The sequence below is a fragment of the Dama dama genome, chromosome 13 (genome assembly GCF_033118175.1).
Source record: "Dama dama isolate Ldn47 chromosome 13, ASM3311817v1, whole genome shotgun sequence".
Taxonomy (NCBI): domain Eukaryota; kingdom Metazoa; phylum Chordata; class Mammalia; order Artiodactyla; family Cervidae; genus Dama; species Dama dama.
The window spans coordinates 72034128-72058209 of NC_083693.1; the positions used below are offsets into that span (position 1 = coordinate 72034128).

At 51.7% G+C, this 24082-nt stretch overlaps 2 protein-coding genes and 1 non-coding gene across 8 annotated transcripts in view; 2 read left to right on the forward strand and 1 right to left on the reverse strand.

Moving 5' to 3' along the window:
* The window catches only part of WARS1 (tryptophanyl-tRNA synthetase 1), a 28641-nt gene extending 19288 nt beyond the window's left edge, over positions 1-9353 (reverse strand). The window contains exons 1-2 of one of the 2 annotated variants that reach the window (XM_061159426.1): positions 9216-9353; positions 2908-3084 (exon numbers count right to left, since the gene is read on the reverse strand). In XM_061159426.1, coding sequence (XP_061015409.1) covers positions 2908-3012 — 105 coding nt within the window. In that variant the 5' untranslated portion in view covers positions 3013-3084; positions 9216-9353. Of the gene's footprint in view, positions 1-2907; positions 3085-8071; positions 8205-9215 lie in introns of those variants that run through there. The other variant, XM_061159425.1, reaches the window with a different exon arrangement.
* TRNAC-GCA (transfer RNA cysteine (anticodon GCA)) lies at positions 3353-3424 on the forward strand. The gene has a single exon. It is a non-coding gene; the product is annotated as a tRNA-Cys (tRNA).
* Positions 8345-24082, forward strand: part of WDR25 (WD repeat domain 25) — a 134275-nt gene continuing 118537 nt past the window's right edge. The window contains exons 1-2 of one of the 5 annotated variants that reach the window (XM_061159423.1): positions 8345-9063; positions 12953-13800. In XM_061159423.1, the coding sequence (XP_061015406.1) occupies positions 12994-13800 (807 nt within the window). In that variant the 5' untranslated portion in view covers positions 8345-9063; positions 12953-12993. Of the gene's footprint in view, positions 9064-9304; positions 9447-12714; positions 12863-12952; positions 13801-24082 lie in introns of those variants that run through there. The other 4 variants (XM_061159422.1, XM_061159420.1, XM_061159421.1 and 1 more) reach the window with 4 other exon arrangements.

Genomic DNA, 24082 nt, shown 5'->3' on the forward strand with positions numbered 1-24082 from the left:
AAAGACTATGCTCAGAAGACTTAACTCTAAACTGCATCAAGTATTGTTTGTTTGCTAAAATGTGGAACGCGACTGGGGTCACTAAGAACTACTAACTAAAAGCATTCATTAATGTTATTCAAATTTAATGTTAAATAACAAAAATATCACTGTTTATAATAGGTTTATAGAGTAAATGGGTTTATAGAGTAAATGGGTTTAAGGAGTAAATGATCAACATGAGTTCTTTATTTATTGTAGGTTTATAGATTAAAAAAACAAAACAAAATAATTCAGCCTTATCTATTGAGCCCTATCTGCTGTGTAAAACCTCTTTCTGTGAATAATCAACTCCTTTTTTGGACATCACTATTTCTTTCTTTTAAGAAGTAATGGATTATTTAGGGTCCCAAAAGTCAAAGTAAACTACTGAAACGAGTATGAAATGGTTGACCCCATCTGGTGAGAACCTAGAAAGAGATTTTTGAAAAGACAACAACAGGGGTTGGAAGTGATGGGTGAGGAAGCTGTGGAGCTGAAGAAGCTGGGTGACCCGGAGTGAAAGGAAGGGCTGGTTATAGATGTAGACTGACTGGGTTATGCTTCTGAGACCCAACACAGCAACGACAGAGAGAGCTTTAAAAAAGGCATAACCCACAAGGACCAAGGACACAGGAAGAGAATGACAGCAACAAGCTTTAGAAGCTGGAGAGCAGAGGCATGACTGGAGCCTGAGTGAGAACACAGGAGAACAACAAATGCTGAGACTACAGGGGGAGTCAGGGCAGCGACTGGACTTGTATTGCTAGGGATCCCCAAGAGGCTCGGGCACCAGTGGCCCTAGATACTAACACAAGTGAGGGTAAGAGTAGGCTCTAAGATCAGGAGCACTAGCTGAAAGTCTAAGAAGCAGCTACCTAGCTGCTCTCTCTACCTAGCCCCACCCACAGCCGGCACATGCCTCCTGCCCCATCCAGAGGTTTAGTGTCTTGACAAGGAGAGTCAAGTGTCCACGCCGGAAGTGCTCTGCACAGTGAGGGAGAGAGGTCGGGGCAGCACACGGCTAACAGGGGCTTCAGTGAAGGACCACGTGGCCAGCTCCTCAGCCCTACTCAGCTCACAACATGGGCGGCCACACCAGGACGTTCTGGACAGCGAGCCAGAGGAGCCCTCTCTGGGGACTCTACTGGCCTCAAAGAGGAGCTCTAAAGACCTGGCACTGGAAACCTCCTGAGGCAAAGGAGTGCTGTGGGTGCTGTCCAGGGAAGGGAAGGCTATACCCTAAGCTCCTCCCGGCTCTGAGCACACCCTCCAAAGTGTGAGTGCACAGCTGCGTCACCCAACACCTGACAATGGGGCAGAAGGAACAAAAAGCTAAGCTGGAGGAAACCGGGTGTATAAACGGGGTAGAGAACATCGGGAAAACTGTCACCAAGAGCTCAGAGACAGAAGACCAGTGCACCTGTGAAATAAGACTAGAGAGCCACGAGGAAAGGAACATTTGGAGAACAAGTGAGCTCTTGGAAATTGAAAATGACAGAATGAGTGAAAAACAATAGCAGGTTAGAAGTTGAGAAAACATACCTAAAAGAAGAAAAAAATAAAAATAAAAGAAAAATAAGTCAAAAACTAAGAAATTCAGAGGACACAGTCTTTGAACTAAAAAGAAAATACACAAACAGAAAAATAAAAAACCAACCCAGAATAAATTAACGAAATAGGAAAAATTTCTGAGAATTAAAGGGCATGTATTTCTAGTTTGAAAGGAGTCCTGAGCACCCAACACAGGGCATTTCAGAACTGGAGAGGTCCTCAACACCCAGGAGAGGGGACAAAGGAGAGGCACCGGCTTCTCCACAGCAGCCCTAGGAGCTGGGAGGATGCAGCAATGGCTTCAGAATTCTGAGGGAAGTCACATCCTCCTGAGAATGCTCAACCGAGCCTAGCTATCAGCCAAATATGAAGTACAATGCTTGCAGACCAGCCAAGAGCTCAGAAAACACTTCCTTAGCACTAATTTTTGCAGAAACCTCTGGAGGATTTGCTCTGCCAAAATAAACTAAGGAGGAGTGAGACACAGGGTCAGGAACAGGGACCCCAAAGAGAGAGTGGAAGGCTTGCACGGACAGGGAGGGTGGGTCCTTAGATGGGCTGTGTGGGAGGCGGATCACGACCGGGACAGAAGCGGGCAGGGCATCCTGGGAGAGAGTGCTTGAGAGGATGGACTTGATTGGTGGCCTGATGTGTCTCGAGATGGGGTTCACCCAGCTGGGGGAGTGCCTGGAGGTCCATGAGCATCAGTATACAGAACAGCTAAGCAGGGAAGGTCCCAGATGGCCTAATGGTTAGAATTTTCACTGCCATGGTCTGGGTTCAGTCCCTGGTGGAGGAACTGAGATCTCACGGGGGGAGCAAGGCATGGCCAAAACAAAGAAAAACCAAGCAAGGAGCAATAAAAACAACTTATCAACCCTGGAAAAAACAAAAGTTGGGCAGGAAAGGAGAAGCACTGGTGCTGTTCTCAGAGGGGTTAGCTGTCATCGGTGTTTACATGGGACCTAGGGGGTGGGAAGTGCTTACGAGAGGGCTAATTCCTTGTCTTCCACAGTGGAAGCCTCAAACCTGAACATCCATAAGGAGCAAAATGATGTGTGATTCTGAGAGATGTGGGCATTGCATATCAAAAGAATTGGCTAACAGAATTGAAAGTGGTTGCTTCTGGGAGCAGGAAGGGTGGAGAGGAAGGGTGGATAGCGGCTGTGCTTCCCAGCAGCTTCCCTTCAGACCACAGGCATTGATGCCGAGTAAGGAGAAAATACATTTAATACGAGAGCCAAAATCCCTCAGGTGATGAGGGAACAGAAACAGGTGACATTGTCCTACAGACTGGCTGGGACACGTGTGTGGAGGACTGGCAAAATGACCTACCTTGGCTGCGTTTCTGGCTTTGAGGCCCCTTACGAGCTCCCCCTGAGCAGCGATACTGTGGAACAGCTCCAGGGGGGACCCACAGCCCTGCTGGCTGTTGGGCATGTCTGCCTCGTCTGGGACAACGTTCACAGCTGGTTGGGGTGCTGGCAGATTTGCTCGGTGGTCCAGACAAGACTGTGGGCAGAGAAGAGGGACAGAAAGAGATGAACAAACCATGGCAGCTGTTTTTCCTTTACCATTATCTGGTTCTTCTTTCCAAAAAGGTTGGAGGTGAGTTGTGATAAAGGGCATAGATAATATAACATTAATAAAAATATAAACAGAAATATGGAGCCAGGAAATAGAAAAGAGGAAGAACAAATGTTAATGGCGGGGTTGAAAAGAACTGCTGTGATTTATAGGCTTAGAGAGGGCAAAGACAGACCCCTCCCAACCAAGGACTTCCCAGGTGGCTCAGACGGTAAAGCGTCTGCCTGCAATGCAGGAGACCTGGGTTCAATCCCTGGGTTGGGAAGATCCTCTGGAGAAGGAAATGGCAATCCACTCCAGTACTCTTGCCTGGAAAAATTCCATGGACCGAGGAGCCTAGCAGGCTACAGTCCATGGGGTCACAAAGAGTTTATCACAACTGAGCAACTTCACTTTCACAACCAAGGATAAGTGAGCATGTGCTGACGTGTCCGTGTGCCTCACTTAGTGCCCAGGACATAGGAAGGACTTGTGTTTGCTCAGGGAGCAGATACCAAAGTGCTTTAGTAAACCTAAGTCCACCATGGCTAGAAACACTTGATAAACTGCAATTACTCTTTATCTTAATTGCTCTAGGGGATGAATTCCTAGGCCTTTGCAGTCATAACCAATGTATTAGTGAACAAACAGCTTCCTTTGCTGGCCAGCTGTTCTGTTCTCAGGAGAAGGGGAGCCTGGGAGGAGGCAGGGCCTTATCCCTTCTGGTTTGCAAGTGAGGCAAGAACCACATACAGCCTGTTCATTCCACAGGTTGCCTTAATTAACTGCAAACCTTTGAAGAAGGTGTCCTTGTACCTCCTATTAAGTCATTATTTATTGCTAACCTTGGAAAAGGTGGGGCAAAAGTCGCCTTGGGGCTGAAGCTGGCCAGGATCAGCCCCACCTTGGGTTGGTTACTCTCCTTTTCTGTCAGCTTCCTCATCTATAAAGCAGAACCCTCAGAAATGTCTATCACTTACCTCAAGGGCTGTTATGAGAAGAAATGAGAAAAAAGCAACATGGTGGCATTTTACAGACTGTAAAGCAAGGAACAAGCCCACTGCAAGTGTTACATGTCAGGACTCCAGATATCGGCTGAGCCCCAGCCCCATCTGTAACCTGCTGATACACCTTGAACAAGGAGGATGCCAGTGACAACAAGGTTATGCCAGAGCAGCTAACTTCCAGAACTGAAGTCCTGTATCTTGCGTTCTTCTAGTGAGAAGTGAAGTTGAAAGTCGCTCAGTCTTGTCCGACTCTTTGCAACCCCATAGACTATACAGTCCATGGAATTCTTCAGGCCAGAATACTGCAGTGGGTAGCCTTTCCCTTCTAGAGGGGATCTTCCCAACCCAGGGATCGAACCCAGGTATCCCGCACTGCAGGTGGATTCTTTACCAGCTGAGCCACAAGGGAAGCCCTTGTAAGCAGCTCAGGTAACACTGATACATATCGATTCACGGATGCCTACAGTATCCCTATGGGACAGATCTGCTGGCTCCGCTGTGTAGACAAATAAACTGAGAGGCTAACACACTTGCCCAACACAGTGAGTAGGCAGTGAGACGGGACACAGACTCAGGCAGTTTGACCCTGGAGCCCACACTCTAACATCATCCTGTGGGGCACTTAACTGTCATGAGCCTCAGCCTCTCAACTGTGAAGTGGGAACAGCAAGAATGACACTGACTAGCAGGACCGGTCGTGGATTAAGTGGGACAACGTGGTTAAGTAAACAGCCCAGCACAGCATCAGCCTCAGAGGAGATGTTTAATGAAGGATGATTTTGTTTCTTTACTCACTGGAAATTTCTTTCTAGGAGCTCTATGAACAAAACACACAAATGTGAGGGGATAATTTATTTTTACTCATCCACTTGTTAAGTATCTGTTTAAAAATATGTAAAATTTAAACCAATCTTTACAGTCAATGAAACCATAATGCTAAAACCAGGGTGGGACAGCAGCCAGTTTCTTTCCTTTCCTGAGAACTGCCTCAATGCCCGGAAAGAGAGGCCCATAAGAAAGAGAAAGAACGTGGACGAACCTTCTGACAAGCGCTGGAGAGGAGAAACTCTCAGGCCCATATCAAAGAGCAATCAAAGTGACTTCAAGGCACAAATGATCAAACATCACGTCCAGATGCTTTACACAGGATCCCCAATTCTCCCAAGATGCAAACCTTTGTGGCACAGAATCTGCTCTGCATTAGTGACCAGAGGCAGATGGCTCAGGGAAGTGAGAACCACCCTTTGAGGCTCCATGCCAGAGCAGCTGAGCCACGATCTGATGCCAAAGCCCCCTTGACCATGTTGGGCTCTCTCAAATTCTACTGCCTCCCCTGCCTAGAGTGTTTCCCGCCCTCCTCTGCCTGCTGTCTTACTAATTCAAACCTTGGCTCCTCTTTGCAGCCTTTCCTGGCCCCTGCGTCTGTGGGGCCAAGTTGGCTGCTCTGTCCTTGGCAATCCCCGAGACTCATTAGTGAGGTTATTAGAGCACTCACACTGCATGTAGTAATTTATGAAAATCCACCCCACAGAGAATGCAAGCACTGGGTTTTATTCTTTCATGCTCTTCTAGCACCTGGTACAGAGTAGCTTATCAAACTGATGATTTATGAGTACAGGTTACTGAATAAATCTCATAAATCAACTAGTTCAATTCCCCCCCACCCCGCTCTGGTTTATATCCTCTTATAATATCTCTGCAAGCACTTATTCCAGTTTAAGGTAGATTTCCCCAATCTGGACTTCAGAAGGCCTCTTAAAATGTCCCGACAGTGCACAGAGCCTTAGTTTTACCCCACGTCTGGTTTCCTCAATCCTTGTGAACATCTGCCCACTGTCCTGGTCATTCTTTTTAGAATTCCCTTTGGTTTCCCCCTGTCCTTCCAAATATGTGGTGTTCTGCATGAAATGACACAGGTGGGTTTTGAAGTCTGTGAGCAGGACCAAAATCAAATATAGATTAAAATTACCCTACTAAATTCCTAGGTAAAGTGCCAGGTAGAATGACTCAGTGAGCCCCGGACGGTCAATCTCCCCCTGTCATGGAGCAGACAACTGCAGAGGATTAGTTAGACGAACTAATTTCAGATCCTAAGCCTGAATTTAGGATCCCTGTTGTAGGGAAAAACATGTACCTTTAAATATCAGGATCCCATTTAAGTAAGAAACCAGACTGAGGAAACAGCAGGTGCATTCTCCCTGCTCTCAGGATCACCAGGCATACACTCACTGCATGGGAATCAGCCACACTATAAATCTCGTGTGTGTGTGTGTTATCTGATGCAACTTCCTGAATTAAGTATAGGACTTCAGGAGTGATCAGAGACAAAGAGACTGGAACTACCACGGCCCTGATTTCAGGCATCCATCCATTTAGCCCACTTATGGGCATATATTCTCAGTTTTCCTTCCCATCTAGTCAGCTTTCTCCTTTATTTCTTTGTTAAATAAACTTTAAAATTTAACTTAACTTCAGAGGTTTTTAACCCAGAGTTCAGAACCTCTGAAACAAAGTGAACAGTCTGCCTACACACAGACATGTGGTTCAAAGTAGAATAACCAGGTTCTGCTACTTTCTCAAAGGGGCCCAAGATGCCCAAAGGCTAAGGACCACTGTCCTCAGTGTTTACAAGGTAAACTGCAAACACGGCTCTGAGTCTTTATTAAGGGAAAGTGCCTTATCTGTTTCACAACTACTACAATTTAAAGCAAAGGTAACCATCTGTGAGGAAGCTATCATCTGTGAGGTAACCTATGATCTCCTCTAGAAAAAGGGCTGGGAGTGAGCAGAGCAGAACTGCCTACTCCAAAGCAGAGCAGGACAGTTTAGGGGAAAATGAAAAGGATCGTATAAACAAACTCTTCCTCCCTCTTTTTAAGGAACCTGAACCTTGAGCTCATTTTGAAAGGTCCCACTGTTCCTGAGGGGCACAAGGGGCCCCTGAAGAACCGGGGACAGTTTTGGGATGAGGAACAGAAAGAGGAATTACAGAACTACAACATGACAATTCCTTGGGCCACTCTGAAGTCATCTCACACCTCAGATCGGAATACACTGATTCTGCAGTTTGTGGGGAGGGTGGCATCGTGCCTGAAAGCCAGCCCTGGAGCAGCAGAGAAGAGCAGGGGGTTTCCGGGTGCCTGGAATATTACCAAGGTGGGGTATCACGTACTACGCTCTGGCCCCTGAGTGTGGATGACAACGGCCTTGGACTGTCAAGTTTCCAGAGGACAAGAAAATGATTTCTTTTTAGCAATGAGTCCTTTAATGCTTCAAACCTTGGAACAGGTGGAACTCCCTGTCTTTTAAATACTGAGAGGAAAGCTTACTTTACCCTCTAAATGATAAGATGAACATTATCTTAAAAGGCAAGTGAAGTCGCTCAGTCCTGTCCGACTCTTTGCAACCCCATGGACTGTAGCCTACCAGACTCCTCCGTCCATGGGATTTTCCAGGCAAGATACTGGAGTGGGTTGCCATTTCCTTCTCCAGGAGATCTTCCCGACCCAGGGATTGAACCCAGGTCTCCTGCATTGTAGGCAGGTGCTTTACTGTCTGAGCCACCAGGGAAGAGCCTTAATCTATATGAAGCCAGGCATAAGCTACTTAGGAGTTCAAGGCAAGATACTGTGGATGGATATGGACTACTTAAAGAGACTTCATCAATGAGAAACAGGACAGCCAACATCAAAGTGCTGAAAGTCAAGCTATGACCCCAAACAGGCAGTGGCTCATCCAGGATCTCTATTCCTTACAGCAGTTGTGAGTCACCAGGGCTTTGTCAGTAGATGAAATGAAATGCACAATGCTGTGGTCCTAAGACTACTCCCCATCCCTGAAGCCAGGGTTTCCAGCACTTTGGGAAAAAGCTGTGTTGTAACAATACCCAATAAACTCTAAGCCTAGCAAAAGATGGTAATACGTACCAGGGGGCAGGAGACACTGCAGAAGTGGCCAGTGGTCACGCCCAGGAGCTGAGGAGCTGAGAAGCTGAGACTGCCCAGTGCAGCTCCAGCTCTTAAATAGTCTTGCCCTCTTTCTTTCAGTTTCCTTTTCAAAAAAGATTGTTTTCTCTCTCCCTTTTTGGCTTCCTGTTTGCCCCACCCTCTATCACTTGCATGTAGGAGTTTCTTCTAAACCACCTGGTTTCTCAGAAACACTTGAACCTCATGACCAACCTCTTGGGTGAGGCTGTCAGAAAGACAGAGGGCGGGGAATGCGGGTGGAAACCAGGGAAATTCTCTTGAGAACCAAGCTGTTGGCTGGTCATTGCATCAGCCACTCTACACCCCAGGCTGGCCTTCTTATAACCTCCTCTCCCTGTTTCTGTTCCCTGTTCTCGTTCTTGGCATCAGTGTGAAGAACTGTGACTGTTATGCAGTGGCAGCCGGGGAAGGCGGGGTGGAAAAGCAGATGGCAAATTCCTCTACTCCACTACTCACAGAAGCGACGCAGTGCAGCGGAGACCATTGAGTTCTGGGATGAGACCTGGGTTTCCAATCCCAGTTTGGGCGTTTCTTTGTTACAAGACCTCGCGCAAATCACATCACCTCTCTGCTTCACCCCCCCGTTTCTTCACTTGTGAAATGGGCAAAAAAAATCAGCCTCCTAACTTCACCGTTGGAGGAGGGCAGGGCAACCCACTCCAGTATCCTTGCCTGGAGAATTCCAAGGACAGAGGAGCCTGGTGGGCTACAGTCGGTGGCGGTCGCAAAGAGTAGGACATGACTGAAGTGACTAAACACACACCTTCACCGAGGCGGCGACTAGGTGCGTTACCACAGGCAAAGCCCCTGTCACACGGCCGACGCTTGTTAAAAGTGGGGGCCTCATCCTTTGGGGAAACGAAACAGGAAGGAGACGATGAAGGGCCGGTGCCGGCGCGAGTGCGCGACAGGGCAGGGTCGGCGGCGCTGAGGTAAAAGGGGGCGAGGAACCAGAAGCCGGCGAGCAGAGAGCCGGGCTCTGAGGAGACTACCTCGGGGCTTGGCGTGCAAGCGGCTCCGGGAGGGCCAGGTCACTGGGCTCCGCCCCGGCTTACCCCCCTGCTTCTTTCATACCCACACTTACCGGCCCAACCCGGCCCGTCAGCGCTGCCGGCTCAGCCACCGGTGGCCTCCTAGGCGTCCTTGGAAACGCCTTCCGGCTGGAACAACTTCCGGCTAAGCTGCGCCGTCATTGGCTGTTAGCACGGAGGCCGCCGCTGATTGGCTAGCGATTCCGGCATCGGCGGAACGCTACTGGGTTTCAGGGCGCAGGCCGGACGACCCTCCGAAGGACCGAGAGCTTCCGGTGCGTGTGGTGAGCGGCGGGCCGGGGGCGGGAGGGGACTGCGATCTGGCGGCGGCCGGAGCGCTGCCCGCCCCTTCGCGTGTATCTGTCTCCCTGTATGTCTGGTTCCTTCCGAGCGCGCAGTGCCCTGGATGGTCCTCACTGCTCATTCCTGACGATCCTCACCTCTCACTCTGACAGCCCAGCTAACTCCTATTCATTCTTCAAAACCCATTCCTGGTCGTATCTTGTTAGTGGCCGTCATCAGTCTTAGCCTCCGGCGCAGAATCTGTGTTTTGTGTTTCATCTCAGTCCATAAGACCCTGACATAAGGCTTGGCACAGAGTAGGTAATCAGGAAATATTTGTTGAATGACTACATCCTATTCCTTTTATGTTCTCTGTGTCCCCCCTCCCACCGGGTTGTAGTTTACAAATATTTCTAGATGCTGGGGATTTAAACAATGAACAAAACACAGAAAGTCCTATATTTTGGTGGAGCTGACATGTTGATGACTGTCCGTGGCACTCTCCCCTCTTTGTAGCCTTATTTTTCCAAAGACCTGACTTTTTCTTCTTGGTTTAATGGCTCCTTCATTTCCATAAACAAACAAACAAAAAACAACGAAACTTCCTTTCCCCCTCCTTTGCCTTAAGACACATAAAAGGCAACAAACAGTTTTCTCTAGAGTTTATTTTGTTGTCCGTTTTTGCCTCTTTTCCTTGACTCATCCTTGCTTTCTCTCCCACTCCATTTTGATCAGTTTTGTTGGTTCCATCTTCGGTGTTTCTTATCACCTCTGCTTCCTCACCCTCAGATTATCGTTTTCTGCCTGAGGCCTGCCCCGGCCTCCCAATTGCAATGAAGCTGCAATCCCAAGCCCACCATCACGCCTGCTTTTCTCTTCTATTCTGCCTTTTTCCTTAGGATTTCTCACCTCTGGACATGTTCTGTCTGACTTGGTTCTGGTCTGTCTGTCTGCACTGGCATCTGAGCATGGTGAGCTGGGGCTTGGGTGGTAGGGCCTGCGCCATTGGTATTTGTGGAGGGACAGACTGAAATGTACATGAAGCAGATAGGAAGCCCTAATGCACACGTGCCTGCATTCATTCAGTCCTTGCTGCCTTGCCTCGTAGGAAGTGGGCCTCATAGGACGAGGGCTTCATGGCCTCTACTCTCTGATCTTTTTCCACAGACCTCATCCTTAGCTCTGGCCACCTGCCTCTCCTTTGACTGGACAGCTGGCTGGGTAGGAGTCCATCCTAAAGGCTGAGAACAGGTGCCTTCATGGTGGGAACCTGGTGGGTTCCCTTTGGCGGGATGGCTTGGGATTCTGTGGTGAGTTGTGCTCTGCATAGGAATTGAGACAGATGAGATGTCTGATTAGGTTTTAGGACAGGACTGAGTCGTTAGGGTAATGCCAAATCCTTCGCAGTGCCACTGTTCCGGTTAGTTTATAATTAGTCCGTTGTGTTATATTAGCCCCATTTGAGATGGGCTGGCTCAGGTTGGAAGTTTTATTTAGACAGTGGCTCTGTATGTAGGTGTTACCTGCCTGGATTGGGCTGCAGATGAAGTTGGATTATTGGAGGAGGCAGGCCACAGACATTTTCTGAATGATGATGTAAACTGGTTTGGCGGTGGAGCTCTTCAGGCAGATGGTACCCATTATGGGAAAGGTGGGGATGGTTGATTCCAGGGGACATGAAAGCCACCGTCCAGGGGAGGACGTGAGTGATAGACAGTCTGTCTGGAATGGTGTAACCGAGGCCCCCCCAGGGAATCTTCAGGTCTCACCTGACCCCACATGTGGGAAGAGGAACTCAGGATGGTCTGTTTAGGTAGGACACGTGGGCTTTCTCGGAAGTTGCCTGTTGCTGGAGCTTTGGGTGCTGCTCCACCACGCCCTCTGCTGTCCGGGACATGTGCAGCACCCTTGTTTTCCTCTTGACTGCTTCCTGTTAACTGCACAGCGTTGAGTTCCAGAAGGAGGTGCTTCTTTGTAGAAATTCCTTGGCTTCAATTGATCATATGTGATGGTTCAGAATTACAGGAAGAGTTTTTAAGAAAGGGGAAATAGACTATTGTGTGAGTCCGTGTGTTTGGAGTGAAATAGGTGGATTTGGATCGCACCTTGGGAATGGGGGGTACCGATGCCTCACGTTCCTCGGCCCTGTGCTGTAGGTCTGTCTGTCTACGCTGGCTTGTTGTTGAGATGGGATGTCTGGGGAAGAGCATTCTAGGTGGAGAGAATAGAAGGAAGGCCTGGAGCACAGGGGGAGGACAGAGGTGAGGACGGCTTGCTTTTGCCACGTGGCAGATCCTGGTCATCTTTCTGTTTCAGCATGTTCAGAATTAACTTCATTCACGTTGATGAGTGTTTGCTCTTCTCGTTTGTTACTTATAAACCACGCTGCAGGCCCTCTTTATACCTATCTCTGCAAACATGTGCTAGTGTTAGAGTTCTAACGTGGGGTTGTTGCAGTAAAAACTATCTGTTTAAATTTGTAGTAGATCCTCCCTGAATGGACCTTCCAAAAGGCCTCGTTAAAACCATGAGTCTTTCTGTCCAGGCATCCTGTGTCCATTGAGTCAAGTCCTCCTTTATGTCTTTCAGTAAATTTAGTTTTCTTTGTGTAGGTCTTGCTATTTTTGTTATTGTTGTTGTTAGATTTATTCCCAGATATTCCATAGTCTTCATTAAAAAAAATTGTATCTTCTAACTAATTATATTTGGTGCATAGACGAGGTCTCATTTTTTTTATTTTTGGCTGCACTGGATCTTGACTATGGCACCTGGGTCTTTGTTGCAGAGTGCAGACTTCTCTAGTTGTGGGGCAGGTCTCTTTCTCTATTTTCAGTAAGTGGGCTTAGTTGCCCCGTGGCATTTGGAATCTTAGTTCCCCGACCAGGGATCGAATCCATGTCCCCTGAATTGGAAGGCAGATTCTTAACCACTGGACCACCAGGGAAGTCCCAAGGCCTCATTTAAAAAAAAAAATTAAATTTATTTATTTTTAATTGAAGGATAATTGCTCTGCAACATCGTGTTGGTTTCTGCCAAACAGCAGCATGAATCAGCCGGAGGTATACCTATGTCCCCTCCCTCTTGAACCTCCCTCCCCCAAGGCCTCATTTTTAATGTGTTTACTCTCATGGGTTGGAGAAGGCAATGGCAACCCACTCCAGTACTCTCATCTGGGAAATCCCATGGACGGAGGAGCCTGGTAGGCTGCAGTCCATGGGGTCGCTAAGAATCAGACAGGACTGAGCGACTTCACTTTCACTTTTCACTTTCATGCATTGGGAAACGAAATGGCAACCCACTCCAGTGTTCTTGCCTGGAGAATTCCAGGGACCGGGGAGCCTGGCGGGCTGCCGTCTATGGGGTTGCACAGAGTCAGACACGACTGAAGCGACTTAGCAGCTGCAGCAGCAGCACTCTCGTGGGTATTTCAGTCTTGGATTTCCTTGGTGGCACACAGGAAATGTTCTATCATGCACGTCTTCTGACACTTGACTTTGTTTGGCCTTAGGGAAGTTCGCCCTTGAAGGACAACGCTAAACTGTGTCTTTAATGGCTTCGTTGGTGGCCTACGAGGACTCGGACTCAGAGGCCGAGACCGAGCTTGCGGGCGGTTTCCATCCAGCTGGCCAGATGGAAGACACTTCAGCCACGGTCAGACCTCCGGGGCAGGATTTTGGATCCAGAGTCCTAGATGCAACAGGCGGGCGGGTGCCGTCCCCAGAGTGTGGCTCTCGTGATGACCCTGCCAGGTGTCGTCTCCCACTGGCTCGGCTCTGGAGCCAGGACCCGGGGTCCTGCCCCAGCCAGAGGCTGCGGTGGCCCAGGCCGGAGCCTGAGGCTGCCTTCCCCGCCAGCCCGCCGGCCTGCCCCTCCCTGTGGACCAGCCAGGCCCCCGCGGGCCACGTGCCCCTGGCAGGGGCCTGCTTGAAGCAGGTGAGAGTCTGCTGGGAACCTTCCGGCTCCCCCGAGCTATCTGTTGGTGCCCGAGCGGGGTCTGAAGGCCCAGGGAAAAGCGGCAGCTCCCTGCAGAGGAAGCGGCGTGAGGACTGTGTGGTACCTTATACCCCGAAGAGACTGAGGCCGCTGCCGGTGCCGCACACAGGAGCAGACGGGGGCAAGGACGCGGAGGCCCGGGGTCCTCGCGCCGGCCGTGTCCCAGCCCCGCTCTGTGTGGCCCCTGAAGCGTCCGAGTTTATCCAGCCGTACCTGGACAGTCAGTATAAGGAAACCAAGATTCCCAAGAAGGTGCTGTTCCACCTGCGGGGCCACGAGGGCCCCGTCAACAGTGTTCAGTGGTGTCCTGTGTCTGCCAGGAGCCACCTGCTTCTGTCGACGTCCATGGATAAGACCTTCAAGGTGAGGCCTTGAGTGAAGCGGCTCTTGGGGATGAGCTGCTGGGATGTTTCATTCTTCCCCATGGCGAGGTTGGCCTGGCTGCACGCTGGATGTTGCTTTCTAGGAATTCCTGGGCTCCTCTTTGTTGCCCTCGGGTGAGGGCTCTCAGTTGCCCGCTTGGATGGCTGGTCTGTTCTGCCCCCCGCAACCCCTCCAAGGCTGCCTTGCCCAGGCCACCGGAGGACCCTAGTCCAGACCCCATGCGGGTCATCCTCATGGGGGCCCCCGAGGACGCCCAGACGCTGAGTGAGAAGGGAGGAAAGCGGACCCAGATCCCAGGGACTCCTCGGTGACCCCCGCTGAATGTGGAGCGCTGGTAGCTCCGAGTCCGGTGCTGTGCTGGGTGCAGGGGATGGGAAGGCCCCTAGACCCGACCCTGGCTTCTGGACTGGTACGTGGGGGTAGGGGCTGCAGAGAGGTGCTCACAGGCCTGGGTCAGGGCTGTGAGCCCGGGGCCCCAGGGGGTTCCAGGACTGCAGGCGCCGGGGTGTGGGGGGCAGCCGCCCAGCCAGGAGGGCTTGGCGAAGGCTTCCTGGAGGGAGCAGGTGAGTCTTCAGGTGGGCTGGGCGGAAGGCGTTCTTGGCTCTAAGCAGGGGAGGCGTAAGGGGCCCACAGGGGCAGGGGGTGGGGGGAGGCGCTGGGAAAGAAGGCAGCGTCACACCAGGGAGGGCCTCGGGTGCCCTGCTGGGGAGTTCTGGTTTACACAGAAACTCTTTGGGTTGTTATTTACTTATTTTAAAAGCTCCATTAAAAAAAATCTTCTGGGCTCCGGCGCAGTGGTAAAGAACCCGCCAGCCAGTGCAGGAGACGCGGGTTCAATCCCTAGTCTGGGAAGATCCCAGATGCCACCTGCAGCTCAGCCCGTGCGCCGCAGTTTCTGAGCCTGTGCTCTGCGGGGAGAGGAGCCTCTGCTGCGAGAAGCCTGCATCCAGAGAAAGCCCACGCACAGAGCGAAGGCCCAGCATGGCCAGAAGTAAATAAGTAAATAAATAAAATTATACACACATATATGGAACACTCCTGAAGTAAGGCAGACTTACAGTAAGCGGCGCCCAGTCCACGGGTAGGTAGCGTGACAGGCGTGTCACACCTGCCAGGAAGCTGCCTCCGCCCCCGGACTGTCCTCTGTCTGTTCCCGCCCCCAGGGGAGCCTAGGAGACCTGTACTCTTAATGGCGCTTTTAAAGATGAAGGTCTGTTTAATGGACTTGCACCTCCTCGCTCTCCTCAGCCCAGCAAAGTACAGCACATGTGCGTGCGTGCTAAGTCACTTCAGTTGTGTCTGACTCTTTGCCACCCCATGGACTGTAGCCCGCCAGGCTCCTCTGTCCATGGGATTCCCCAGGTGAGAATACTGAAGGGGGTGGCCAGTTGCTTCTCCAAAGCATCTTCCCTCCCCAGGGATTGAACTCATGTCTCTGCGTCTCCTGCATTGGCAGGCGGGTTCTTTACCACTAGGCCACCTGGGAAGCACAAGCAGGGTACATCAGTTCAGTTCAGTCGCTCAGTCGTGTCCGACCCTTTGCGACCCCACGGACTGCAGCACGCCAGGCCTCCCTGTCATCACCAACTCCCGGAGCTTGCTCAGACTCATGTCCATCGAGTCAGTGATGCCATCCAACCATCTCATTCCTCTGTCGTCCCCTTCTCCTCCAGCCTTCAATCTTTCCCAGCATCAGGGCGTTTTCCAATGAGTCAGCTCTTCGCATCAGATGGCCAAAGTATTGGAGTTTCAGCTTCAGCATCAGTCCTTCCAATGAATATTCAGGACTGATTTCCTTTAGGATCCACTGGTTTGATCTTGCAGTCTAAGGGACTCTCAAGAGTCTTCTCCAACACCCCAGAGTTCAAGAGCATCAATTTTTTGACGCTTAGCTTTCTTTATAGTCCAACTCTCACATCCATACATGACTACAGGAAAAACCGTAGCTTTGACTAGACGGACCTTTGTCGGCAAAGTGACGTCTCAGTACACAGTAGGTGCCAAATACACGTGATCCAAACAAAAGCTGCCTGGGGAGAAGGTGGCTTTGGAGTTGTGGATCATGGTTGTGGAGGAGCTGGTCAGTGGCCCGGCTGCCCAGTTCAAGTCCCAGAGTCTCACCTGTGAGGGCCTGATTGTGCTCAGTACCTGGGCCACAAGATCACGTGAGAACTCACTTCCAAAGCCCCTGGCACAGAGCAGGAGCCCACAGGTGCCCAGTAGACATAGGTTCCCCACACCACCCCCGCATTGTCCTCACGGCTCTGGAGCCCTTCTGCCCAGAACATTGTATTTGCAAGCTTTGTTTTGGGCTTTTCGCATAGGAGGCGTTTTCATAAGCTGAGACGGGAAGTCCAAGTGCAGTGAAGTCTTGGCAAGGAGCTCCATCAGCGAGTGTCCCTTTAGGTGGCGTGTTTGAGTCCTGAAACGATGTGTCCGTGCTCACGTCTGCGAGGCTGACGGAGTTCTGTGGGGACAGCATCGGGTCCTGTCTGCAGTCTGGAGCCCTGGGGTTGGCGCACATGGCTGTGGTGCTTTCTCTGAGAGTTGGGGCCCTGTGGTCGACTCAGGGGGTCCTGGCGTCCCTGGTGTGCACTGGACACCCCCCTGCCCCCTCCTCCGCAAGGCCTGGGGCTTCTCTGCGGGGGGCTTGCAGCTCTGGGGGGCTGTGGGGGCCTGTTGCTTTGGTCAGGAGCCCCCCTGGAGGGTTCTTGGTGGGCAGTGTCCCTGGTGGGCTGGCCCCTGGAGTTACTTAGAATGATCTGGGCTTGGTGGAGAACTGATTCATTTGAAAAGACCCTGATGCTGGGAAAGACTGAAGGCAGGAGGAGAAGGAGGACGGAGGATGAGATGGTTGGATGGCATTACCGACTTAATGGACATGAGTTTGAGTAAACTCCGGGAGTTGGTGATGACAGGGAGGCCTGGCGTGCTGCTGTCCATGGGGTCACAAAGAGTTGGACACGACTGAGCGACTGAATTGAACTGAACTGGGCCTGGTGCCGGCTCCATCACCAACAGCTTTGTGATCTTGGGCAAGGCACTTGACCCCTCTGAACCTCTTTCCTCTTGACAAGCTCCTGAAACCTATGGCTGAGGCTTCTCAGGTGGGACAAACGCCCAGAGCTCTGTCTAAAGCTCCCAGTTTAATGCTGGGCATGTGGCATGGGTCCAGGTGGGCTACCTGAAGGGCGTGGGCAGCCCCTTTCTGGGACCCTGGAGGGAGGGACCAGACCGGCAGACATCGGCAGCGCAGGCTCGAGGCGGCAGGCTTCCTGGGGGTCTCAGAAGGCAGGCAGAGCTGAGTGGAGGGGTGTGGTGGAGGTAGGTGTGTCCTGGTGAGTGTCTGCTGCCCACTCACCCTCGGGGTCACGTCTCCTGGCCTGGAGCCCTGAGGGGACTGGCCTGCACCTGGCCTCGGCGGCATGCTCCGTGGCCTCTGCCCTGGTCTCTTTTGCCCAGGAAGTTTAGATTTCCCAAGTAAGGCCATCCCACGAGTTTCGGAACAGAGGGCGTCTGAGTGATGCCATTGACTTGGGCCGTGGTTCTGTCACGTAGTGGGTGTCAGTGGAGTAGATGAAGGCGCCCTGCGCGGGCTTGAGGAGGCGGTGGTGGGTGGAGAGGACCTGGGAGCTGCCAGCCGGCGGTGACACCGCATGACCACATGGGGGCGCAGTTGGTCCACCTTGGGAGGCCGCTCAGGCGCAGGGACTGTGTTCCTGGAAAACCCACCTGCTGGCGGCAGTTCTCTGAGACCCCCTCCCTGACTGCCAGGCTGCCTGTCAGTCCCGTCCCGGGGAGGGTGATGTGTGCTGCAGGCAATGACATGGTCTTGGGCCGCCTTGCTTGCTGCCAGGAGCCCCGTCCACTGTGCCGTCCATCCCTTACGGTGGGGTGGCAGTGGAGGTGGCCCCAGGGGCAGAGTGTGGCTGCTGTCGTGGCCACGGGGGTCGGTGTCTCCTGACCTTCTTACTGTGGTGTCTTGAAAATCAGGGCGTTTATAAGCATTAGAGGCCAAGGGTCCAGGGTCCTCTCTGCTTTATGATGATGTCTGGCAGTTTTCAGTGATGGAGTCATTTGGCAAATCGACTTTAAGCAACTGTTCGGTGTGAAGACAGTGTGGCAGGGTGGAGGAGCCAGGCTGGAAGGTGGGTGGGGAGCACCTGGGGGCCGGGGGCCCTCCTGGCTGAGACCTTGGTTGTGCTGGGCCTCCGGGGCGGGGGTGTGTGTGTGTGTGTGTGTGTGTGTGTGTGTGTGTGTGTGTGTGTGTGTAGCAGTGGGCAGTCCTGGCAGGATGGTGTTATTTTCCGTCCCTGCTGTCAGCAGGTGGGCAGTGTGGGGGTCCTTGTGGTCTGGTTTGAGATCGAGGGGTGCATGGGAGGCGTGTGGGCATGGAGTCTGGAGTGGGGCGGGGGTGCAGGCGGGGCTCCGGGGTGGAGAGCAGATGGTGGGTGACCAGGGAAGGAGCTCGAAGAGGTGGACATGACTTGGGAACCAGTCCCCACCCTGTGCTCCCTTTTGAGTGTACCTCCCTCGCTTCTGCTTTGGCTGTGTCGCACAGCATGCCGGATCCTAGGTCCCTGGCCAGGACCTAATCCATGCCCCCTGGCAGTGGAAGTCCAGAGTCTTAACCACTGGCCACCAGGGAAGTCTCCCCCCACCAATCTCTTTTGGTTAAAGTTTGCCAGAGTGCCTTCTTGTCCCCGACCTGGTCAGCAGGGCTGGGCTCACAGGACTTGGATTCGGACTGTCCCTCTGCCACTGACTGGCTGTGTGACCTCAGGCAAGTGACTCACTCTCTCTGAGCGTCAAGCTCTATATGTAAAGTGGACCCAAGGATGCATCACCTGGTGGGTTTCCGTGAAGAAGTGAGTGGCGCTGGTTCTGAGTTACCTGGTGTGACTCCGGGCGCTCGCCGGCGTGCTGGGTGCTCGTTCTCGCGCCCTCGGGGACGCGCTCCCGTCCTCACCGCGCCGCGGCGTCTCCCTGCAGCGGCATGGCCGTGGAGCCGTGCCTGCCACACCGTCTAGATTTTAAGCTTCTTGAGCAGGGGAACGGTGTGAAGTCCGTTTTTACATTCTCCATAGCACCTGGCACTAGGTTTTGTACCTGTTAAGTGATCAAAAAAGATTGAAAACGTTTTTTTGGATTTTCCTTCCAGCCTTTGGGGAGAGGAGTCGTCTTTAAAGTGCAAACATGCTCTTTGCCACTAGGGGGCACAGTAAGACAGGGTGAGTCGCTCCTCCAAGCTTCTAGAACGTGGAAGAATCCTTAATTCAAGGTAACATTTACTGAAATACGATTTATTTTCTGATCAGGAGGAAAAAACACAACACAATCCATCTGATTAATCTAAAGGACGTGGAGTGCCAGTTCCTTCATCTCCTTAAAAACGTAGCCTCAGAATTCATAAATTTCAATTGGGCACATTACAGCGGAAAGATACTTATTTTAATATGTTCTAAATGTTCCGTGAGCTGTAAAATATGCTTATATTAGTTTTGAAAAATTTACAGCTAGAGAAATTAAGTAAAACAAAACAATGACTCATAATTCCGCACCGATGATCTGTTTTCTTTCCTGCCCGCCCCTCCGGGGGCCCCCCGCGCCTCTGTTCTCTGTGGTTGTAGTCCCAGCACGAATACCCTCCTGTGCGTTCTTTTAATTTCCCTGTGTCCTCGTTTGGCTCAACAAGCTTGAATACCCACTGCATGTTGCAGTAGAATTCAGACTTTGAGGCCCTTTTTTGAAGGGAAAAGTACAAATGTGTAGTGCTTTTGACCAAACATGGGCAGTCCTGATTGGCAGCCGCCTGTCTCAGAGCCCTCTGCCAGACACCGGGAAGACCCCCAGAAGCATCCGGGCATGTTTCTTGCTGCCTGGGACTGACTTTGAAATGCATAAAGCAGGAAGAGGGAAGGCGAAAACAGATCCCTGACAGTCCTCTCCCCGAGCCAGCAGCTCGTTAGCACAGGGCCCTCCCCGGTAACGGCCCGCGCATCCCCGGCAGTTTACTGTTTATGGCATCCGGCTTTTGCCGCAGAGCGCACGTCCGCACGGTTTGGAGTCTGTGCCCCCCCCCCCCCCCCCCATCCCCACCCCGTCTTTTGTGCCGGGGCATTTTTATACGTCTTTAGAAACTTTCCCCAAACGTTTTTTTCTAACCGTCTTCAGATTCCGAACTTGGTTTGGTCATTTCCATGTTGTGTCCTGTCTTTCCTGCTTTTGTTTTTCAAACAGTACTGCAGTGAACAGGTTCTGCGTCAATGTGGGCTTTTTTTGCTGCCTTCATGCAGTAAAGATGGGCTCTGACCCCTGCCCCCCGCCGCCTCCCCCGCCCCAGTCTGCAGCTACAAGCCCTGTGTGTGTTGCTGAGCAGAACCGTGTTAGGTGGGCCAGCCTCTGTCCATGCTTTTGTTACAGGAGACTCCTGGGTTCCCGATCCCTACGCTACCTGGTAGCTGTCTGACTTGGGGAAAATCACCTAGCCTCTCTGATCCCCTTGTTTTTCTCACTGGTAAAATAGGGATCATGGCTACCTGTTAGGGTTGTTGCTATTGGAAAAGGGATGAGAAGATGCAGCCCAGCGCCTAGCAGCGGGCAGGGCTGAAGAAGCAGGCTCCCGATTCCCCTGCCCCCGATCTGTTGATTAAAAAACACCCGGTCCTCCGACTGGATGCAGCTCTCTGGTTCTTGGGAATCTTTTCCCAGTCTGTCTATCAATAAGGTATTTTTCAAGTGTTTCAATGTTACTGTTCCCGAGGTAGATACTTTTAAAATTTAAACAGCTTTTGAGATTGTCTGTAACCCAGCCACTCAGTCGCTCCCTTTTCATGCACTGCGCACTTGGAAGTTCCTCCTGGAGGGCTGGCTCCCTGTCTCTGAACTGCTGGCATCCGAGTGTCGTGGGTGAGAACAGGCCCAGCTGCGTCTGCCAGCGGAGCGTTTTTGTGTCTGAGCCTCCGATGGAGTGGTGGGCGGGGGGCAGTGTCATCATCATACCCGAGGAAACCCAGAGGGTGAGGGTTGGGCGGGTGTGCCTGCAAGGTGGGCCACGGACCCCTGCCTGTGGCACAGATGAGAGGGTGGGGAAGAGCCGATCACCCCAGGGTGCCCACCTCTTGCTAGGCGCAGCCCTAGAGCCTCCATCTTGTGTTCATAGCACTGTTCTTCTTCCCATTTCACGGGTGAGGAAGTCGAGGCCCAGAGGGTTAAGGGTTTGTCCACACTCACGCAGCTGGCCGTCAGAGCTCTGCCCCTGAGAATAAAGGACGGAACTGCGCCCGTCTCCCGGGGGTCCCCCAGCACTGCCCAGCCTCAGAGCCTTGTGGTTCCCATAAAAGGGGCGTGAGGAGATGAGGTGATTTCCGCGGGGGCTTGGATTTGCATTTTTATGTATTACAGGACCCCGCTGATTTATCATTGTTAGCGTATCTGATTATATTAAGGTGTCTTAGATGTGCTTTGTAGAAAGTAATATATCTCAGATTCAAAGACAAGGAATTTATGGATTCAAGTGCCAGAGTGAGGGTTTTTATTTCAGTTTTGAAAGAATTATTCTTGATGGATTTTACAAAATGAGATTGAGAAATGATTTGATGTGTAGAGTGAGGAGTCTCGGGGCATTATGTAGATGATTGGCAATTTATTCCGAGCACGAGGCCAATCTATTGGAAACGAGAGCCGCGCAGCTGGGGAGGAGGGCTGGGCTGCAGCGGTGGGCGTCTGGTATTCGGGGGCTGAACGGTTAACAGCTCATCGCGGGTAATTAGGTGAAGGCGAGGAGAGAATGGGTGGTGTGTGGGTGCGTGTGTGTGTGTGTGTGTGCACACGTGCAGGCAGAGATCATCTCTTCCATTTGCACTTGATGGAAGCCCAGAGAGGGGAACACACTTGCCTGGGGGCACACAGCGGGGTCAGGTATAGGAAGTGTTGAACCATCTCCCTCTCTGCACCCTGTGTCTGCGCCTTTCTGTTCCCACCCTTGGAGTGTTCTCCTTCCAGGGAAAGTTCACCACCATCTCAATTATAACAAGGTGGGGAGCGAGGGCTTCAGGCTGGTCGAGACAGCAGGGCTGCCGAGCCTCCAGGAAGAGCTGTGATTCTGGGCTGGAACCCTCTCCTCGTGGGAAGTGAAGTTTTGACACTCCTCTCCCCCATATGAAAGCTGCGACGTTTCTGAGGCCAACAAATGAGACATTTCCCACTTCTCCTGTGCTTGCCAGAACGGCCTTGTAAGCTTGTGCCTGCCTCACAGGAAAAAAAAACCCTGGGTTGAAAGAGGAATAAGAAAGAAAATTGTGGCAGAACCCAAGCTGTGCTTTCTGCTCTCGGAGAACTTCATTCGGTTTAGACTTTAACAGCTCGGCGTCCCTGGTGCCGGATGCTGATGGCGAGAAAACAGCGCCATGTGAAGGTGCAGACTCTGTCCTCAGGGAACTAGCCTCATCCAGGCCCAACCCGCGTCATTAAGGGAAGAATAGAGCAATTGGGGAAAATGCTTTTAATGTAATTGAAAAATGCAGATTGCAAAATTGGCACACTTAGGAGTTGAGCCTGGCAAATTATTTCTTGCTGCTTTTAAAACTTGGACCCAGAAGACTCTTAAAAGGCCCCTGTCTCGTGCCCAGGGATGGCATTGTCCTTCTCCTTTTAAAAAAAAGAAAAGAAATGTAAGAGGTAACCATAGCCCCTCCGCTCAGACACAGTGACTTCGAACGTTCTGCCGGTGGTGCGTCCAGCCTTTTTCCCACGTGCGTCAACCGATTTTAATCATACCCCTAGGTACTTTATTTTTGTAACCAGCAATTAAAAATTCCATGGAGGTCATTTCCTCTCCCAGTCGCTAGTATTTTTATCCCTGAAAAGAAGGGAGTGGGTAAGTCACTCCAATCTCCAATCAATCCTCCCCCCCCTCCAACCCCTGCTTCTGCCGTCTGCAGTCTGGCGCCTCTCCCAGACAGACGGACGCGGCCCTAGCGAAGACCCCGGGAACCAGGGGAGTGGGGCAGGATGCGGGGACCAGAGCCCTGGACCGAGGCCAGCGGGGTCGGTCCAGCACCCCTGGAAGCTTTCCTTCACATGGCTTCCCTTTGGCCAGCTTCCCGAAGTTTCTTTACAAGATAAGAGAGAGCAGGCATGCCTCAGCTACCTCCCCCCTGCCCCCCGCCCAAGATGCCCTGACCCATAGTGACACGGAGCCCGTTAGCTCCGCTTGGCCAGGGCTCTTGGAGCTGATCCAGGCCCGGCCTCCCCCCTCCGAGGATGAGACGTGCGGACCTCAGCGCCTCCCAGGGAACAGGGGCCGCTCGGAGATATCGAGAGCCCTCGGGGTTGTTGCCTGTGAAGGGCTCTGGCTCTGGGACTCTGATTAATTGGATTATCTGGGTGTCCCTGGATTGAGCTTCTGATTTTTTTCATATCTAATTTTCTGTTGCTTTGCCTTCCTGTTTTATTTCTTCTGGGGGAAATCTCCTCCACTTTTATCTTTTCAATCCTTACCCACCAGCCCCCCAGCTGCCCGCGATTTTGTTATTTCTGCTGTCCTGTGCGTAAACTTTTTCTCCATGTATTCAGAGAAGTGTTCCCTTTTATCCTCTTTTGACATTCCAAGAGTTGTTTCTTGTTTTCTGAATATTCCTTTCTGACATTGTTTACAGTAGATTATTTTCATTGCCTACTGATAAGGTCTTTTCCTGGCTGAGTTCTTTGAAAGTTTTGCCGAAAACGTTCCTGTCTGTCTCCAGCCCCTTCTGTCTTCTTGTTTTCGTGTCTGTGATTTCACGTGAGAAATATTCTGTTGTTTATTCTGATTCAGGAGGGAGATCCTGAAAAAGCTGATGAGACTGTGTGTGTGTGTGACGGTGAGGATATTACAGAATGATGAGGTAGGCTAGACCCCTGAACGTCCACATCTCCGATGATTGTCAGTCTGCCTGGTGAGGAACCTTCCAGCCCTGGGGATGCGCGCGGCCCCTGCGTCCTGGCCGGGGTGAAGGCCGGGGCCTCTGTTAAGCACGCACGCGTCACTCCCGGTGCCGTCCCCCAGCTGGCTTTTCCACTCATGTGCCGTGCACGTCTTCTCTCAGCGCCCAGGTCCGCGTCCTCCTTTTGAGGGGCTCCGTAGCCTTCTGCTCGTGGCACACGCCACCACTTCTTGTGTAGACATGATTGCATCTCTTCACCCTCGACAGCACTAAAATGATTACAACGTTGGCTAAGCGAGGGGTATCTTGTTTGAGAACCAAATGAGTTCATTTAC